The sequence below is a fragment of the Micropterus salmoides genome, unplaced genomic scaffold, assembly GCF_014851395.1.
Source record: "Micropterus salmoides isolate LMB-PRFRI ecotype aquatic unplaced genomic scaffold, ASM1485139v1 Ms_hic_scaffold_22, whole genome shotgun sequence".
Classification (NCBI taxonomy): Eukaryota; Metazoa; Chordata; class Actinopteri; order Centrarchiformes; family Centrarchidae; genus Micropterus; species Micropterus salmoides.
Window position 1 is genome coordinate 23,484,077 of NW_024041373.1, and position 21,019 is coordinate 23,505,095.

At 39.6% G+C, this 21,019-nt stretch overlaps 1 protein-coding gene and 1 non-coding gene across 4 annotated transcripts; one reads left to right on the forward strand and one right to left on the reverse strand.

Moving 5' to 3' along the window:
- Positions 1-9,891: 9,891 nt before the first annotated feature.
- Positions 9,892-9,963, forward strand: trnag-ucc. Its single transcript has one exon. It is a non-coding gene; the product is annotated as a tRNA-Gly (tRNA).
- A 2,057-nt stretch (positions 9,964-12,020) lies between these two features.
- On the reverse strand, positions 12,021-17,181 carry LOC119917607. Of its 3 annotated transcripts, none has more exons than XM_038737999.1 (7): positions 17,022-17,181; positions 16,573-16,814; positions 14,905-15,099; positions 14,437-14,603; positions 14,092-14,241; positions 12,640-12,812; positions 12,021-12,558 (listed from the first exon to the last, which is right to left on the reverse strand). In XM_038737999.1, exons 2-7 carry the CDS (start codon positions 16,756-16,758, stop codon positions 12,101-12,103), a joined length of 1,329 nt encoding a protein of 442 aa, XP_038593927.1. In that variant the 5' UTR covers positions 16,759-16,814; positions 17,022-17,181; the 3' UTR covers positions 12,021-12,100. The 3 variants fall into 3 exon arrangements, with proteins under 3 accessions (XP_038593927.1, XP_038593925.1, XP_038593926.1); XM_038737997.1 differs by having other exon boundaries at positions 14,437-14,606; XM_038737998.1 differs by having other exon boundaries at positions 14,437-14,606; positions 17,078-17,160.
- Between the last annotated feature and the right edge of the window lie 3,838 nt (positions 17,182-21,019).

Genomic DNA, 21,019 nt, shown 5'->3' on the forward strand with positions numbered 1-21,019 from the left:
CTACCAATGGATAGAACATTAGTGAGAATTAAATGTTTGGCTAATGGACTCAATAAATCAGCTATCTATATTGTAGCAGATTTAATTGTCAATGGAGTTCTTGTTTTCAACAAATGCACAGCTTTAGTTTTGAGCAGCACCGTTTGTGTTATTTAGCTTATCACATATTTGTGCTGTTACAGGGTGTAGAATGTGTTGATCCTCATGAACAGGAAACTCAATTTTTCTACATTTTACTCACCATATTCTCTATTCGTTGTCATTGCACACAAGGCCAAAACAGTAAAGTAGCGTTAAGTATGTAACAACCTGTTGACTTTATGCTATTTTTTGTTAGTCTGGTAAACAAAAAATGTGGTACTGGCTTGATAGCAGACTTCCATTTAGCTGCTTTGATTTCAGGGTTCTGATATTGTGCAGACTGCATCACACTATCATCTTACTTTCTTACTGGGACACTTTAATTGAACAATTAATTGAGGTTGTGTGCGTTGTTGAGGTCATCTTAAAGGTGTGCAACACGGCCGTTAAAACGTGACCCTTGTAGTGTGACTATGCTGATATGCTCATGCCAACACCGTTCACTGCCGCAGCTTCCTCCACCACTCCAAGGGATTAGTTCTTAAACACAATCATAATTGCTGCCAGGATCCTCAAATCTATATATGTGTAACCATTTGCTATAAACGGGTCAATATAAACCTGACGCAGAAGCAAATGGCCTGTAAACTAAAAACAACAACAACGCGGTAATACACCACAATTAGCTGACCAACCAGGCAGTGTTGGGGGGGGGGGAAACTAATCATTGATCCCTGTAAATAAGATTACAGAGTACGGTCTAGACCTGCTCTCTTTATATAAAGTTCAATGAGATAACTTCTGTTATGAATGCTATATAAATAAAAGTGACCTTTCTAAGCATTTGCTGTAAATAAGAGCACACTTCTGGTCAACCTTCCAGTGAAGGTGAAGGTGAAGTGAAGGGGTCCATTCTCTGTGTGCAGTGATGGATTCTTCCCATTTCAATTAAATCCACTTCCTGTTTGTGGAAGTTTGTGTTTTATTGTAAACAACTTTGTCTAGTATTTGTGCATTTTAAATTTAAGTGAATTTGATGAGACATTTTCATGATGTTTACTTCTTGCAGAATGTGTGTGTATCAGACTATTTGTTGCAGTGTGTTTTATGTTGTTGTTTCTTGTGTACAGGTGTTGCCTTAAAGCTTTTTATTGCCTTTTACCGCTGTTGTGTCTGTCTAAAATCCCATTATGCTGTCACATTTGATTTCTAGAGTTAGTACGAAGTCTGGACAGCCTCTGCTAGCAGGTTAGCATGCTTGGAAATAGTGTGAATTTATGTCTGTATGTGTGTGCATGGTTGCGCCTGAACACTGAATGATGACTAAACTGTCAGAAAGTCTGTGTTGGCTGTCAAGCATGCAGAACCACTTTCACTCCACTGTTCACCCGTCTTTGTTTTAGCTGTCTGTCAGTTCTCACCCAAAGCCTATACATTCAAAAAAGTGACGAGACATTCACACACACAATGTACTTTAAATTGTACTTACTGTTGTATAATTTAAGTGGCATGTGAAATATCTAAATTTAAGATAGCAACCAATCTGTCTCTGCCCTTCTTGTTTCTGTGACAACATTTCAAAGGCTTTGCAACACTGTCAGAAAGAGACTCCCCTGTGACTGGATAACCATTTTCACTTTTTGACAGTGTTACTTCTTGTTGTTAACAAAATAGATCGCCCTGAAAAAATATCATGATTTAAAAAAGAAAACATTCTTTATTTTAGTTTATTTGCAGTGGTTTAATCAATGTATTCGTTTACCTTCCATGGACATTAGTTTACTAATTATTAACTTATCTCCACTGTAACCACGCCAAGGGTCAGATGCATAAAAATCTGCATAGATTCACCAACTTGTTGACTAAAACTGTGTGTATGCAGAAATATGCATATACATTCTTTTCATGAGACTGTGTGTGGAACTGTAGGCACATACACAAGCCCATTTCCACTACCACTGTTGGACACAGGAATGCCTTTAAACATCTGTTTGCGTAACGATCCACCACTCATTAGACCTGAAAGCGCAATTTCACAGATTGTGTCGCATCGAAAAGGTTGTCCACCAGCACCAGAACAGCTATAATTTCTCACAATCATTACTTAGAGTTACTCTTGTCTCTCTCTCTCTGTTTGTTTCTTTTCTATTCGTGTGAATTGTGTGCTTGAGTTTGTATAGTCTGTCCTCTTTCCAGGTCTCCATGCTAGAGATGAGGTTATGTGGTCTGTTTGGCGAGAACTGAAGTTGCTCAACGTTCTCCCGGATCCATATACTTCATATATGTTTACGATCTATCTTTCATTTTGTCATTCTGATTGTCCAAACTGTAATTTTACTATGTTGGTCTATGCTGTACACATCTATTGCATGTCTGTCCATCCTGGGAGAGAGATCCTTCCTCTGTTGCTCGTTCTGAGGTTTCTTCCATTTTCTTTTTATTCTGTACACATTGTAAAGCCCCTTGAGTCACACATTTGTGATGTGTGACATTAGGCTCCATAATTAAAATAAATGAATAAATGTAAAAAGAATGCTAAATTCATCATTCATAAATAAAATAAAGATTATAAATGCACCTTTGACACTTTACAGAATTTACAGTGTGTCAACTGCAAATATAATATCAATGTCTCTGTGTGGGTTGGTTGTTTTATTTTATTTATCTTCGTGTGTCTGTTTGTTTATGTATTTGTCTACAGCATGAGGTTAATGCCACTCTTCCGCTGGTGCCCTTCACAAGCGTAACAGTTTCAAAAAACATTTCCTCTAGGGCTTTAAGTGGGGAGAGTGACCAGTCTACATTTACAGTATAACAGGGAAAATGAACACTGACTCTTTAAGTTTTAAAATGTCAATCTAACATTGTTTCACTGTCTAGACATTAATTTGGTCTGCATATGACCCTTCATATATTTCTACATTCTTTATGCCTTTTTTCTGTTTCTGAGTCAGACATTATTCTGCCAGTCTTAGAGGTAGAAAATGACAGCTTGGGCAGCATTGGAATAACAATAACTGCCAAACTTGTGCACAGACTTATTAATAGAAACTTTCAAACATCCAGGAGAGACTTGATTTAAATGTAATTTGAGGTGGTGACAAGGTTCCAAAGGCCAAAAGTATTACTGTATTTAATTATTTGGCAAATACAACTGTAAACCTACAACAAACTCTGCACATCCCTGCGGCATGATGAATAGATTTAATGAGAATTGTTTATCAGCCTTAAACTTCGTGGCATGTTTAAAAAATAGTTCTCTTACAGTCCTGTATCATGCTCCTTGGATAACAGAAAGCATGAAACAAATGTAGACAGGCTCAACTTGGATGGAAGAAAAACGAAACTTGAGTTACACAAGTTGCTTTTTTGAAAAAGCAGCTAGAATACAATCTCATGGTTAAGGATGCAAGGCATTACCACGATATCCTTCTGGAGAGTTTCAGAGGGTCATCTTATTCACTGTCGTAGTGCTGTTTAACTCCAGTGTAGACGGTCAGAGTTTGTCAACCTTGAGATTGCTTGATAACCCTGAGTTAACTCTGAATAGGTTGAACTCCCTTCGTAGTACAGGCCACCGATCATCTGCGGTTTTGAAATCCAGTATCATTGTTTTGCTGATACACAGCTGTCTTTCTCATTATATCTCAATGATTATATCAAATTATAGGCAATCCAAAGCTGGCTTCATTTAATAAAATAATGAATATTTCTTTCAATATTGAAAGATGCCTATGATGTTATTTATCCTCCCTTGAAATATTACAGAAGCCAAATCAGGGCAAAGTTTCAAAAATACATTTATGCACATACATACTTGGCATTTTGCTGAATTGATCATTCTCTTGTTGTGTCAATGTTTTTACATTTCGCCTTGATGATGCTTTTCTTCAAATGTTCTAACACATATTTTTCACTCTCCAACTCTGCCATCCCACATCCAGCAGATCAAGCAGCATTAATGTGGTAGTGATATCAAAAAGAGAGAGGAAGTGGATGTCTGGACAGGCCAGGGGTTAGTTTGTAGTAATGAGACGGTCGCAGCTTCGTCCCAGCACTAAAGGTCCAGGTAGAACCAACACACACACACACATACACACACATATAAAATATGTAGTAAAGGCCTACCAGACTATCATCAGATACTAAAAAATTAACTCTGCAAATTACTGGCTGCCTGATTGGCTTCATTCACAGGCTTTAAATAGGAGCATGAAGTAATTTCACGTACTGTGTGCTTGCTTGCGTGTGTGTGTGTGTGTGTGTTTGTAGCCATGTTAGAGCAGATGTTTCACACATGAAACGGATTGAAATTAAATGTCAAGCAAATACCAGAGCATGAACTCTCCCCATATCCGCTGTGTGTGTGTGTGTGTGTGTGTGTGTGTGTGTGTGTGTGTGTGTAGTCTGTGAATTTAGAAAACATCTTGTCTGTTGTAACTGCTATTGCTAGTCCAGTAGATGTCGACTTCTGAACACTGTTGGGTGTACATGTGCCTGGTGACTACATTTGGCCTTTGGACAAGCCCTGGATTGCAGCTATAAATGACAACTATGAATCCATGACCCAGTTCTGTTGGCGTACCTCAGCTTATTTGTTCAACCATTCCCCAACCGTGAACAGGAAAAGTTTTAGGAAAATACTTTGACTTGAAGTAACTAACTTCATTTCCTTTAGGGACACAAACAAATGGAGTAAGGTGAAATCCAACTTATCTGGAGCATTTTTAAATGCTATAATTTGCACAAAAAGCATGAATGTTAAACCTTTTGGACTACTGCTACTGAATATTGTTTTCTGACTGTGATCAACACAAGCAAATATTGTAAATGGCTGTAAGGCTTAAGATACCAAGAGATGTAATCATGTACAAACATTCCTGTGTGATGCCAGGATGGTTCATTGTCTCTCGTGACCTGTCCATTAATTATAACTAGGAAACATGTCGGAGTATTCATTGTGTGGATGTGTGTGTTTGAGTCACAAGCAAACAGCAAATTAGATTTTTAAATTTACCTGAACTGACAATACAGGCTTGTATATATTTTATTTTTAGTTTCAGCAGGTTGATACATAGTCACATCCTAAAACAATTTATCACAAAATAATTGCAGTTTCCATAATTTACATTATCACTGATGTAATTATCAAAGTTGTATTAGCCCTGCTGAAACACATAAAATAAAGTATTTGTTTTTTCCCCTAATGAACTTTTGAGTCGAACAAAATAATCCTGGCTTTTATAGTTCACTAAAATAATGGACACAGGCTTAAAAAATACTATATCGTTTGCAAGTTATCACCAAATGAGATAGCTTTATCGTGAGTTCTGAATTGTCTATACGTGGTAAGTAAGACTTCATAATGTTAGTTCTGTTAGATGATGGACCATTTTGTCTCCTTGATGTTGTACTTTACATTTTAGAATTGACTGCCGAAAAGTATTGCATTTATAGGCCGGGAGCCAAAAGACTACGACTAAGCATACATTGATGTTGTGAAGAGCATAATGTGATTTTGGCACCTTCAACAATCAAAAACTTGAAGTGTACACACCAGTGGTCCCACAACTGACAATAATGGAACTTTGATAAATAAATTGGTCACTGTGATTGATTATCTATCACAAGCAAGTTCCAAGTCAGCGAAAGTTAATTTTCCCTTAATGAAATGACTTTATTCCAAAGGCTGCCTTGAAGGTATGAAAATCAATCTGAGAGCCTATATGACTCTGCAATAATTTAACGTGTATGCAAATTGAAGTTAATGGGCTAAAACATGTGAAACCACCGGTATGATGCTTTAACACTTAAGTCTTATTTAGCTCTGGAAGCTGCACTAATCAATGTGTTTTAATAATGATGATGGATTGAATGACTGTGTAATGTGTAGAGATGGGGATCATTAATTTCTATTGATAATGCTTAATGATCCGATTCTTTATCGATACCACTATCAATACTTAACTATTATTTGGTGAAGGTTATTTGGTAAGAACAGACCCAACGGGGCATGAGGTAGGCTTGCACGGTATGAGGAAAATATTCAGTGTGATAACATTGTCATATATTGAAATGACACATGACTTGCAATAAATAAACATATATTGAAGCGTGCATATTAGCTGCCTGGTTGTTTATACTACAGACCAGTCTATGCTACAGACAGACAGCTTTCTATTTAGCTTGTTTGTAACATTTGGCTAATTGCCAAGCTAAAGTTGGCTGTGCTTGTATAAAACATACAGGATGAGAGACTGAGGACAGAGATGATTGAATGAACCCTTTCTACATGTTTACCTTACAGACAGGTGTATTGATAAAGTATTGTCTTTTCACTCGCGAAGGTTTTACTGCACGTACTTACAGTAACGAGCATGGCTGTTGGCAACTCGAGTAGTTTGGAGCTAACTTAACTTCACCGTCTCCACTGCGACGTCTCTCTCTGGCCACTGTGTGTGTGTGTGTGTGTGTGTGTGTGTGTGTGTGAAAGAGCCGACTTTGTGAGACTACGCTGTCGTCTTTTTTGTCCATATTTTTCCACCCGCGATCCGTTATCACGGCAGCAGGTGACCCACTTGCTTGTTAATGACACAGCCTATCAAACAACTCAAACAACCAAAAGCAACATCAGCACATTGTGTGTTCAATGCTGCTTTAACGTTACCTGGTCCGTGATCAAACCACAGCCACACAATGTCAAGAATATCAATGCTAAAGAGAAATATTTAGTTTTGAAGCCAAGTTTTCGGGGTCTTTACAGCATCCGTCGTTCTGGATCATTCATGTCTCTCCCTTACTTTACACATTCACGGGTTTTTCAGTCTCTCTGTTTCTTTCTCTCACTTGTTTGTCTTCCACCCTTCCGCTTGCCAGAAATTAATGACCAAGTCCTCCTACTCTTTGACTTGCAGACACCCACACAAACACGCACACACTCTCTCTATGGCAGGTTACTCTGTGTCAGCCACTGTTCTCTACAGTGAGCCTGTGGGTGTGATGATGTCAAGATACTGTGGCTTTTTTCTGTTGCCGCGGCGACGCTTTCATATGAGCACAGACACACACACTCAGGGCTAGAGAGGCGAGATGGGAAAAGCAACATGCCAACATGATCTCAATTACACACACACAGATCCAGACATAGAGGCTCTTGACTTCACTTGTATGTACTCACACATAAACACAGGCCACCAGGTAGAGTTACCCTACTTTAATAAGGACACTCTGGCCATCTTGGGGTTTTATTTTAGATGTGGGCGTTTTTATCCATTTTAGTCCATTTATGTTCCACCGCAGTTAGGTAGAGAGGTATAGGAGAAAGACAGAAAAATCACAACAGAACAACAGAACCTTAAAATTAAAACACTTTTTAAAATTAAAAATCTGGGGTTGGAGAAACTAGCAAAAGGCAGCTAAATTTTCAAAGTATCCTCCTGAAAAAAATCCCACCCCCTCCCTTCCTGCCTCCTTCCAAAAACATTTTTTCATGTGCAGTGAGTGCACGGGCATGAGTGTTTGCAGGTAGTTAGACAGGCATGTAGGCCAGCCAATCATTTCATTTTTCCATTCGAGACTGAAGGAAATAATTGGCTGTGCTTCCTGATTTTTTTTTCCATTTTTGAGTGTTTGATTTATTGATTGCTGTCATGTAAAGAGAATTTCAGCAAATGTAACAAAAAATTTAAGCATATGTAGATGTATATTGATATGTTAGTATGAATATATCCAAGGAAGGTCAACGACAACTGGACTTGATTGAAGATACTCTATGATGATTTAAGTTCTGACTGACTGTTGTAACGACATTTGTTATAGTCATGGGAGTCACCTGAAGCCAAGTCTAAACAGCATCCTCACCTGACGCCAAAAGTGAACGTTTGTTTAGTTTCCTGGAAAGTGATGAAAGGCCTTGTTCCACCATAATGACTGTCGTTACAACAGCCAGGAGCACTAACAAAACAGCGGTATATACCACCCAATGGGTGGTAAGGGCACTCCATGCAAATAATTGGGTCCTTCTCATGTTCTTCTTCTTCACAACAAAGCATGATTTGAAGTCACTCAATGTTACACTGTCTCTTGTCTAGATCGATGCCAGTCAGCATTTTTCTGGTGCAATATGCTCAAATGTTCCCTTCATGATGTCTTTATATGTATTTAGCTATGAAAGGAAAATGCTACCGTGCCAATAAATCAATCTGAACTGAGATAAATTGTCAGAATCTCTATAGAGATAGAAGATTAAAAAGAAAAAATACATCAAAAGCAGCACAAGAGAAAAATTTAACATGAGCAGAGAAAGAGAGGACGAATGCTATGCAAATCATTGCAATTTTATATGTGCTGCTGTATGTGTATGAATTGCATGTACTGCTTTTCATTAGCTTGTGTACCAAACTAGTCAGTTACATTACACTGAATAATAAAGTCACACTAGTCTGATAGCCAGTGGGAGAAAAGGAAAAAACGAAAGAGAGGGAGGGAGAGAATAAAGGAGCGAGAGAGTAATAACACCAATCAGACAGCATTAGCTGAGCAGAGACCAGTAATTGGAGCTGTGAAGTGTGACTCATCGACAGTTAGCAAGACTTGACACACACACACACACACACACGCATAGAAAAACCATCAACCACTTGTACCACTCTCCCTTTCTTTCTGTACTACCTTTCAATTATCGCTTATTCTCTGAGTTACTCACACACCTGCCTTTGTATGCACACACACAAAATCACTCTCCCACTTTTCATTCTCACAGGCACACAACATTTTGCACATGCCTGGATTCTTCACATTGCCATATCTTTCTCTAATCTAGACACATACACACACACACACACACGCATGCAATCACACACAATCCAACTCACAGACTTTCGCCAACACACCCACACACAAAAATCCACACACACCACTCTCCTTCCCGGCTTGACATTCACACTGTACTGCCAGCTACGCCACATAAGAGCTCCTTCCTGTGCTGCTCGCCCACCTGCTGCATCGTACACTATAATACTGAGAGAGAAAGCATCTTTTCAACCTTTCTGAGTGAGAAACACTTAATAGAAAGTGCCATTTCTCCAGTGAACGTCACTCAAAATGTTTTTCCAGCTTTTCCAGCATGCATTTTCTTTCACCTGCATAGGGAAAATGATTATGTGCAGGTGGTGGACAGGTTGTTGTGCCCGTTACCTTTGAGTTTGGTACCAACAGAAAGTCACATTTAGTAAATTGTTTTGACCAACTAAAGAACATAACTTATGATAAAAAGTAAGAAAACATTTGAAAAGGAAGCTCATTATTTTACTGTACATTACACAACTACTTACCTAAGACACATAATATTAACATACTACATGTGTTTCTCTTAACCTTATGTTTACTTTTACAAGCTATGCTGATTCTTCAGCAGGACCACAGAAACATATTTTGCCATAGCTACGCTGTTGCAGACAGACCTCTAACCCCTTGTTTTGTTACTTCAAAATAGTACTGTACCCTTCTATGGGTTTGACCTTTAATTTTGCAGACTCAGACCCCTCTATGGTACCTAACAGATACCTAAACATATCCTATATAAGCTATATGTTTGATGAACAGAGAGACAGAGTGGCCATCGGGCTGGGTAACTCTCCAAGCTGCTGCAGAGCTTGTAATTGATGCTGAACTCCTTGATTTAATAAACTTTTATGATCAAGCGGGGTTTCTTCCCAACACATCATCGCAGCATTATTGTTCGGACACCACAGAAAAACTGCAGAAATTGATGGGCTGTCATTGTAATGTACTTTCATGAAGTAGTATAAAGCGTTGGTGGTATAGTGGTTAGCATAGCTGCCTTCCAAGCAGTTGACCCGGGTTCGATTCCCGGCCAACGCAGATTTTGTTTTGTGACAGGGTGGTGCGGGAGAGCTGCCACGTCATCTATTTGGCATTGCCAAGGTACCTTTGAGCAACGCACTGAATAATTGCAGAGGTTTCTGACATGCATTATTTATAAACTGTAAGGCACTCATTTAGTAAACTTGCCACTTGAGCCTTGTAAGAAATCCCTCATTGATAACTCTTACCATTTACAGTCTGGTGAATTTACAACTGTAGCAGCAGCGCAGTCGGCAACCGGTGTGGATTAAAGCGCAGCGGACCAAGATCAACCAGCCAAGTCAAACGGGCCGATCAGACAACACAGCCAGTGCGGTGATTGCTCAGATGGGAAGAAAGAGAGCCACGATTGGAGCCATGCTGGCCCAGCTTGGATTTAAGGCGGCTACCTAAGGTCCGGTCTGGACAAAATGGGACTCATATCGCCGGAAATCAGAGACTGTTGTGCTCACATCTTTACAAACACCTGCTTATCCCGGATCAAGCACTCAGGACGTGAACCGTGTTCTGAGCTGTTACCGCAAGACTCCGGCAAAATGAGAATAGGGGGACTCTGTGTTTTAGATCGCTGATGCTTGGTGCTCAAAGGAAGTAAAGATGTAGTCTACACTGTTTCCCAAATGTCAGACTTTTTATATGTGAAGATGAAAACCATATTATCATCTTATTGCTGTTTTTTAGCCAACAGCCAATGTTGATTAGCCCATTTAGACTAATAGGCTGTGAAACCTGCAAAGGGCTTTCTTTTTCCAGCTCCAAACAGGTTTTACTTTCTGGCCAAAAAGGACTCTTTAGATAGTAAAGGTTGCCGAGATAGTGTAGTCTTGGATTTGCCTGATTGTTGTCAGTAGCGATTATGCTCCTGAGATTTGCTATTTAATTAAAAGAGGAGCCATACATTAAGCCACTTGGCTGCTTTGGCACAGCTAGTACATTTGTTGTAACTGTATGATTCTTGTTATATTTTTACTTTGTACTTTGGTATTGAGCCAATAGGCCTATACAAAACAGAGAAAAAGTGTCAGAGTGAAACTAGGTGATACACATTTTGAGTGCCCCAGTATTTTTTGAGCATACACTTATTTTTTTAACAACTTGTCAACACTTAATAAAATTGACTTATATGTGTTATTAAAATGTCCAGGTTTGAAAAGCCTGTGTGAAACAGACTTAATAGAAATAACACTGAAGTTCACTTTGATATATGGTATGATATATGGTTTTATATATGGTGTGCGTCAGGGGTCGGTAATAGGACCCATTTTGTTTTCCTTGTATCTGCTTCCCCTTGGACATATTATCCATAAACATGGCATTTCTTTTCATATTTATGCTGATGACACACAAATATACTTGCCCGTCAGATCCACAGATCCTGGAATGCTGAGTTCACTTAACAACTGCGTTTGTGAAGTTAAAAAATGGATGTCAAATAATTTCCACCAGCTGAACTCAGACAAAACAGAAATCTGCTGGTTCCCTAGTAAATCACATCAAGCTTGTGGCAAAAAACCTTGGTGTTTGGTTTGATAGTAATTTAAATTTCGAGCAGCACACCACAAAGCTTGTTCAATCAACTTAGAAATATAGCAAAAATTCGATCTATGTTAACTTTTAAGGACACCAAGACCATTTTACACTGTTGTCTGTTCCAGAGTCTCGACTGAAAACTGAAGGGGACAGAGCGTTTGCTGTCAGGGCCCCGAGGCTCTGGAACAGCCTGCCCGAGGAAATCAGGTCAGCTGAGTCAGTGAACTCTTTTAAGTCCCTTCTTAAAACATACTTTTATAGGAGAGCCTTTCCCGATCTTATTTGACTCTATTTTATCCCTTTTATTTTATTCTATTTTACTAGTTTTATATTTATCTTAAACGTATATTTTAGTCTTTTCATTGTTTTCAAGCTTTTATCTTGTATTGTTTTTGTATTATTGTCTATTGTCTTTACACTTGTTAAAGCACTTTGTAACTTGTTTTTGAAAAGTGCTCTACAAATAAAGATTATTATATATTATTTTATATTGCACTGCAGACATTACAAACACTGCAAAAATCTTTCATGTTTCTGAGTTTAGTTTAATGTTTCTCTTCAACAAACGACCGACATCTTATGATTGCTGCTGCTGTCATGGCTTTCATGTACTTGTTGCACTGTGAAGGCTATGATCAAGGCTCTCATCCGGCTGCGTTTCCACGATACTCAGTTTCAAACTTTCCTCTCTCTGCTCGCTTTCCTCCGCCTCTTCTCGTCTTCCTCTCCTTTCCGTCTTTCCCTGTTTATCACCTTTGCCCCTGTCCATTATTTGTTTTCTATTTACACCCTCTGCTCGGTCTTCAAGATGCATTCCATCGCTTTGTTCTGTTCCACTTCTCAACCCTGTCTTGTTTGTACATCCTGGTTCATATCTTAGCGTTCTCAGACTGTCACTAGCCTTGACAAAGTAGTTCTTCAGCTCTGCCACAGGTCCCTTGTCAGAGAACAGATGGTCAAGGTATGCCTCGGCATACTGATCCGAGGTGATCAGGTCCAGGTTAATGTTGGAGGACACAGGTGCGCAGGTGGTATCAGGACCAGAGACCGTCCTTCTTCTCCCTGTAAAGTTCAGCTTAGTTCAGTTAAAAGTAACTGAGAAAGGCATAAGCAGTTTTCTTAGTTACTTCAAGGATAGTCTACCTGTCTCTATCTCCATGGCAGATAGAGGGATGGTCACACTCTTTCCGGTCTCTCTGTCTGTCACAGTGAGTCCCGTCATGGATCCCTCCTCTGGCACCTCGCTGGAGGTGTCACATGATGCTAGAAGACCCCCTCGACATTTCCCAACACACACAGTACTGGTCTTATAACGCCTATAATGAAGAGATGGGGGGAAGAAACATTTCAGTCAACAAATAATTGTATCACTTTTTTAAAAATATATAGTTTTATTAAGTTTTGGCTTTCATGTTCGCTCACATGCTGTTAATTATGCCACGACTGCAGCTGTTGCCTCTCTGGCTGAATATTTTTACTGTAAGCACCAATGATGGGCTTTTTTTGTGTTTTGCTGTCATATTTGTAGCAGGCTGGAGAGCTTGTCTCATAGTAGACAGCCAGGCCTGTGAGGCTGTGGTTTTCACTGTCAGTATGCTTTATTAGGCTCCTGCTTCCACTGAAGTGCTGTGTGTTACTGTCTGACAACATGGTCTTAAAAAAAGCTTCAGTGTTTGTAGTTGGACTGTATAATGTGTAGTACACTTCCTGCATAGGTTGTCTCCTGCTCCACCAAAACATCATCAGTATAAAGTAGACTCCATGGGCACTGTGAATGGCTTGTGTTATTTATTGCTGGCCAAACATGTTTTAAACCCAAACATACAACATTAGAACTAAAGGGTCAACTCCAGACATTTTCTAAAACACTAGTTATTACAAATATGCCGCCTCAATACATTGGAGTTGACTCTTGCACCCTATCTCACTAAAAAGTTGCTCTTTTAGGCATGGGTCAGTGATGAGCTGGCATTTTGGGCCAAAAAGGGCAAAAATAAAACTATCAAAATGTGCTACCTCACTTCTCATGTCTACCACAAATGATAATAGTAAATAAATCTATATTGACTAGCAGCTATGTACAGCGTGCTAAACTCTACAAACCAGCTGTATTCTAACGTTAACATAGCTATCCTTATTAGCTAGGCTCCTTACATGCTTGCTTATAACTAAATAGATAATAACTTTTACTTCAGTTTTTTCACTTCAGTTCACTTTTGTTTCGGTTTGTGAGAGAAAGGGAGCGAGCAAGCGGAGGTGCTGAGCGAACCAATGCGCTGCATGTGGCTCTGAAATGAGTTATGGTTTTACTAGTTTGTGGCAGTCAGCGTTGTTATTTTGTCGTGTCGCCACAAATAAATCAATAAATGGGAAACCCTGCAGTGTGGTGCGGATTCTGGACTTTTTATGTCATCTTAGTTCTGATAGTGAGTGTGAGTCGCCTTTATATCGACGCATAAAAAAACAATCCCTGAAATGATAACCAACATATTCCCAACTTGTAGCCCACGTTGGCCCACAGTTTGTCATGTGTCATGTGGAGCCAGCACCCTACAAACCTATTAGGGGATCACATGAACATGTTGGCTGCATTACCTGTAAGCAGGTATAATCTGTGCGAGATCTTCCTTGTATTGCTCCAGTGCTGCCCTTGCAGCCAGAGGCTCTGCCTGACCCTCAAGACCAGCTAGGTGACCCAACACCTGGGTGTCAAATGCCGCTCCACTGGCCCAGTGTCTCAGAGACCTGGAGGAACAAAGTAAGAACAAAACAAACTCCTTATGACCACTGCACAATGTGCTACTGCATATGACTGTACTGATAGTACTCCACTGTGTCAACTGCTCTACTCTGTATGCTTTACTTTATTGTATGCATGCTGCTCTACTGTATGATACCATCCTCAACTCCACTGTGCTCACTTCTACTGTATTCTCTCACCTGGAGTCACAGTCTCCCCCCAGCAGACAGGCCTTCAGCTGTGTAAGGATGAGGCTAAGCTGGGCCTCAAGTCTGATGGAGTCCTGGATCAGCCTGCTTTTGTCACTCAGGTTGATCCTACAGCGCTTCAGGTACTCCTCCATCACCTCCTGGAGCTCCGAGACTCTCTGCTGAAGACAATAATTCATGAGTGGGAACTTTGTTCCAACAATCCTGATTTTTCAGGTTTGGCGGATTCATTAGTGTTGTACACTTTCTGTGTCCCTTCATCACGTTCTGCAACCTTTTGTAACTTTTTCTTGTTACACTCAAACAGCTGACAGTATTCATTGGCAGGCTGATGAACACAGTTTGCTAAAATGTACAGTATCAGTAAATACTGCAAATACAAGAATATATTCTGTTTTAATATTTCAGCAAACATTACTTTTACAAATTCCCTTCATCATTTTCTATCAGAGGCTTTACCTGGCATGATGATGACCCCGCTGACTTCCCTTTCACACCTGATGACTGCTTTGATGATGTGTAGGCCATGTCCATCACCATAGTAACCACTAATCCCACCAGGCCGGCCAGGCGGGGCTCATCTGAGAAGCTTGACAATCGGCCGATCAGATCCCTCAGGTAGGTCGGCGCCCTGTTCTCAATGTCGCCCTTCAGCTGGGTGAAGAGAAATGAAGAGAAATGTTCATAGCATGCTTAAATGGTAACTGTTTCTTACCATCTGTCTCAATAAAATAAAAAATCTTGGTGAGTAGATTGCGCTGTGAAAAGCATTTAGTCATCATCATATTGCTCCTTGTTGGCCACTGTATTGATTTGTAACCTTTTAACATCCCCAACAGGACTGTATTTCTGGTACTTCTGGTGCTTCATTTTGCACTATCGCTCTTTTTTAAATCGTCTCAAGGTTCAACTTCTTTCATTCCCCTCCTGTTCATCTCCATCTACACTTTATGACTGAATGGTTTTAAAGGTGAAATCAATGAGAAGCTCACCCGCTCAAGTCCATTTCAGAGGGAACAGGTCACCTAATGTTTTGTAGTCATTCTATCTCTTCTCAATGTTTTGCTCATATACAGGTGCATCTCAAATAATTTCAATATCGCTGAAAAGTTCCATTTTCTTTCTCTAATTTAATTAAAGAACGTTAAATTTTAAAATATTCTAAACTCATTACACATCAGTTTAATATTTCAAGCCTTTTCTGTTATAATCTTGATGAATAAGGCTTACAGCTCATGGAAATCAAAAATCCAGAATCTCAAATTTATAATACAGAAATGTCGACCTTCTGAAATATATTTTCATTCGAGGCTCCTTTTGCACAAATTACTGCATCAATGCGGCGTGCCTGAAATGTATCAGTAAATACTGTATACACAATCAGCCTGTGGCACTGCTGAGGTGTTATGGAAGCTCAGGTTGCTTTGATAGAGGCCTTCAGCTCGTCTGTATTGTTGGTCTGTTGTCTCATATTTTCCTTTTGACAATATCTCATAGATTCTCTATGGGGTTTAGGTCTGGTGAGTTGGCTGTTCAGTTAAGCACACCATGGTCAGCAAACCAGTTCCTAGTGGTTTTGGCACTTTGGGTAGGTGACAAGTCCGGCTGGAAAAAGAAATCAGCATCTCCATAAAGCTTGTCAGCAGATGGAAGCATGAAGTGCACTAAAACCTCCTGCTAGACGGCTGCGTTAACTCTAGACGTGATAAAACACAGTGGACCAACACCAGCAGATGACATGGTACCCCAAATCATCACTGACTGAGAAAACTTCACACTGGATTTCATGCAACTTGGATTCTGTGCCTCTGCAGTCGTCCTCCAGACTCTGGGACCTTGATTTCCAAATGAAATGCAAAATTTACTTTCATCTAAAAAAAAGGACATTGCACTGAGAGATTAAAGACTCAGGAATGATTTGGGGAAACATTTGCAGGTGTTGAGTTAATTACCTGATTAGAGCTCTTCTCAGGTCAACATTTCTCTATTCTAAATTCATTATTCTAAAATTCTGATATTTTGAGATACTGGATTTTTGATTTCCAAGAGCTGTAAACATTAATTCTAATAATATTTTTTTTTTTTAATGCACCTGTACTGTCACACTATCTTTTACATCTTATGAACCTGTTGCAGTTGTTCCTGGAGGCTGGCCGGGGAGTCAGAGCCCTCATCGTTATTGGCTAGGAGGAGAGGGTGGACGACTCCGAGGTCAGGTATGGCACCGCCTTCCAACATGGCGTCGTAGAGGAGAGAACCAATTGCATCCTTCACTTGAGCAATCTCTTCTTCTGATGACAACAGCTGGCCCATAATGATGTCTGTATGCGTGGTGAAAACCAATAAATTATCCTAGTTTATGGCAGCATCTGAGGAAGAACAGAAAAGAGAGAAAACAGCAGGTAATACTGTACAAAAAGAAACCTTCAGTATTCAATAACTGGTGCCATCATCAAACCACACACTCAGATAATATAACAGTGTCATTACAGTTTGTGTACTTGTTTTAGCCAAGACACAAGCAAAATATATATTTAATTCATCCTATCAGCAGGACGTAACATTTTCCTAAATACCTCCAAAATAGCACCCTTAGCATTTCACACCAACATTCCAGCTGCATTTCAGTTACATTTAATCTCTCTGTCAATGCAGAGTTGTTTTTTTGGCCAGCCGGCCTCTTTCTTGCCTCGTCACCTCCCCTCTTCCTCCTCTGTGCCCCACCTGCAGTGAAGAGATTAACCAAGACAACACAGCAGCAGCATGTAGCTTAGCAGTAAACCTAGACCTCCCCCTAGCTGCAGTCTCCAGGAAATGCAACTGCAGGGTGGGGGTTTGTCATGTCTTTAAGGCCAAGAACGACAGCCTGTTAGGGTTTGGTCTTATAATAATGTCTGTATGTCTGATTGTAATCTCTATCTGAGAAGGTTTTAGTTGCCTTTGAGAATAGCTGTTTTGCACTCTTTCTTAAGTGAATGCATGATACAGAAATTAAACTAATCCTCCTTGTGCTGGGGGACTCCCTGGAAGAAGCCAGCGGTCCTTGGGAATGAAAGTAATAGCTACAAACTCTTTATGGCTGTGTTAAACATTGACAAAATAGGCCAAGGGCTTTCAGCTTTTTTTATTTAGCTAAATGGAACAGCGGCCTTGGTGGTGGTGCGATGTTGACTTTTTTTTTACTTGATAAAATGTGGTGCAATGGGGATTTGGGATTTTATGTGGTGTGAGAGATGTTCTTTGCTAACTGGGACAAAGGCTTGTGCACTGTGAGGCTTCAGGGTTTTGTGTGTATCACAGCCGTAGCTGTAATGAAATGCCCCACACTGTGTAATGGACTGTAGCTCAGGTTAATGTGGATGTCTGGCCTATTAATCATTTAGATTAAACCTGCCAGACCTCCCTCCTTATCCTGGAACTTGTTTTTCACAATCAGTGTTTTAAAAGGATTTAAAACAATTACAATTACAATTTAATTTTGCAGAAGCAGTATATGCCATGTTGTGTGCTGACTTTGAGTGGAAGCCACGTCCAGCACTATTCTGTTCGATAATTTAGGTACAACAGAAGGTAAAAGAAAAAGTCTCTCTCATGATATATATTAACGTATAATGGTAATTTCATTTCATTATAGAGAGTAGTTTTTATAATGAAGGTGCTCTTTGTACAGACTGTGAAAACAAATTTCCTCCACTGAGGACAATAAAGAATGAATCTGAATCTGAATCTGAATTAACAGTGAATTAAATGACTATGTGTAATGTGAAAGGGGAAGCTCATTGTGACACATCCACAGAGAATTATCACCCAATATTTCAGTTCCTCTAAAATCTTCGGAGCGTTTTAGCATCTTTCAGCTCATTGTGTTGGTTTTTACTGTCTGCATCTTCAATGTTTTGGTTCAGTCTCAGCGCTCTCATATCATTTATTCAAACAAAGTACTCAAAGAAGGTCACGTCAGGGTGGTGGCAAACGGAGGGCGTTGCTAACCTACATACTGCTCTCCTCCCATTTTTACAATGATATTGGACTTTACAGTAAGTATACCAAGGTGTCACAGTGAATTTGACAATCATATGTTGATGGTTAAAACATTTAAAACAGCGAACTTAATATTCACACAGCATGCACAAAACAAACCACATACAAACACACATTACTTTTTCATATTTCATCTCCTCTCCCTTCTTTCCATACATTTTTCTGTCCCTCCAGTCTGCTTTCCATCCTCCTGCTCTCCCCCCTTTTCTTCCGTTATTGTTGATTTTGATAGGCTTTGTCAGTTTGATGCTGTGTTGAGCTCTGCCACTGGTGGGTCTCTCTCACTCTCCCTCTCTTTCTCTCTCTACGGATGCTTGGCCCTGTCGACACACACATTCCTCTGAGAGCAGTAAATATTTAAATCACTTAAAACTTTAGCTTCAAACACATACACACACATACATCAGCACTCAGAAATGGACATGGCTGCACATATACATGGTTAAGTGGTGAAAACTCAGTACGGCTTTCGCTCAGATTTTTCCGCTTTGTCTCTTTGTAAAGGTCTCATTTCCATCTGAGAGTGAAGTGAGGATGAAAGAAAATAGAGTAGAGAGGAGGGCAGGAAAGAGGTGCAGAGAGAAGAGAGAGAAGGGAAGGACAAAGGTCAGGAATAAAAAAAAGGAATAAAAGATAAAGTAAAGGAGATGTTGACAGAAGAGATGGCTTGGAGGAGAGTGACAGATGACTCAACCTACCTTACACACACACACACACACACACACACACACACACACACACACAGTCTGGCCTTTTAAATGACAGCCCTCTTGAACCTCACCAAATATTAATCATCATACACAGAATGTGTAATTTTACAAGATAGTGGAACTCAAGTCATTTTCAGTTAGAAAAAAAATATTCACAGTGTGGACCTATGAAATTTAAGTGTCATTCATTGTGTAGATAAGCAACCTAGCCCAATCAAAGACAAAAAAAGTTACTGTATGTCTGTGTCCATGTGTCTATGTCAGAAATCCTTGTTGCTGAAATCCACTGACCCCATTTAGTCATTTAGGTTTGGAACTGTTGTGATATATTTATGGATCAGTGGGACATTGTCCTGGACATTGTTGTTATTTTTTTAATTGTGTGACCAAAAGTCTTCTCCATTAACATTCACAAGTTAGCTGTGACAAAAATTTAAATAAAATAGGAGTGAAAAGAAATATGTGAAGACTGTAGGCCACTGGGATGCTCAGCTCCCTTGTGTTGTAACTCATACAAATATATACATAATACATTTCTGGCTATAGAGATGCCAAGCTCCCAAAAATGTTATATGTTAAATGTAATAACTTAAGCACCACTTCATTTCTTTCTTTCTACAAATGGAATTGTGTCAAGTTAAAGTCAACTGTGTGCTTGTTATTCTGCTCGTGTGGATCATTATTTATGTAGAACTTTAAATCTGCTCTTTATCCTCCATATTTTACCAACACAATTTACATGATTGCCCCTTTCAAAACTCATCATCTTTGAGCTTTGTGGCCAGGGCTGCACTGATTATTCCAACATGATGAAGTTGTAAAACAAGATACTGTTTTCTTTGCCCTCCTCTTTGCCCACTATTGATGTATTTATCCTGTTCCCTCCATTTCTTTCCCCCCCCTCGTCATCATTTCTCCTCTTCTCTTTTCTTCTCTGCCATCCTCCATATTATCCCCTCCCTCCCTCCGATCATTTATGGGGTGTGGAGGAGAATAAAAACAAGTTTAATGTACAGTAATACATCATGCCATAGCTGGTATGCCAGGCGGCATCCATTTTGTGGAGCTGTTGTGTTCACTTAGCAGCAGTGGGGCTAATTATTGCAAATGGCAGCTGTTGAAAGGAGTATTAATGTCTCCTTTCTACATGGATAAGTCCAATATTATGGGCTGAGGAAAATAGTCACTAAACTTTAAAGAGGACAAGAGTGACAAAAGGGGGAATTTTGTCTTGTTGGGTGAAAGCCCCATAAATCCAACTAAAAAATAATGTAATCATCATTCTTCTCGCAGCCCAATAAAGTTTACTGGGAGACGCTGGATGGTAATTATGTGACACACAATGTGTCTAGTATTTTTGACAGCAGAGAAGTTAAAGTTGAATTTTTATGAAAGCTATTTGATATTGCAAAGACTAAAATACTCAGTTTTCCTTGTAAATTACATTATTTGCCAAATGGGTGATGGAAGGCATTTGTAAAATAGAGAAACGGTAAACTTGACATGACGGATCATGACTCCTCTGTCAAAGTGGAGATTCTATTGACACACCAAACGAAGATGGTGACCATGGCAGACATATACTATACGTGGCATATATATACATATACTTGCTAAACATCAGTGTGTTAGAATTGTCGTTGTGAGCATGGTAACATTCTGATGTTGGGATTTAGCTCAAAGCTTTGCTGTACCCAAATCCTCAGAGCAGCTAGAGTATCTGGAGTCTCCTCTTTTTAAACCATTGAATATCCCAGAAGTGAAATGACTTCTGTTGTGATCTGGCACCACTGGTGGTCAAGTGAAGAAGATGGGCTATCATA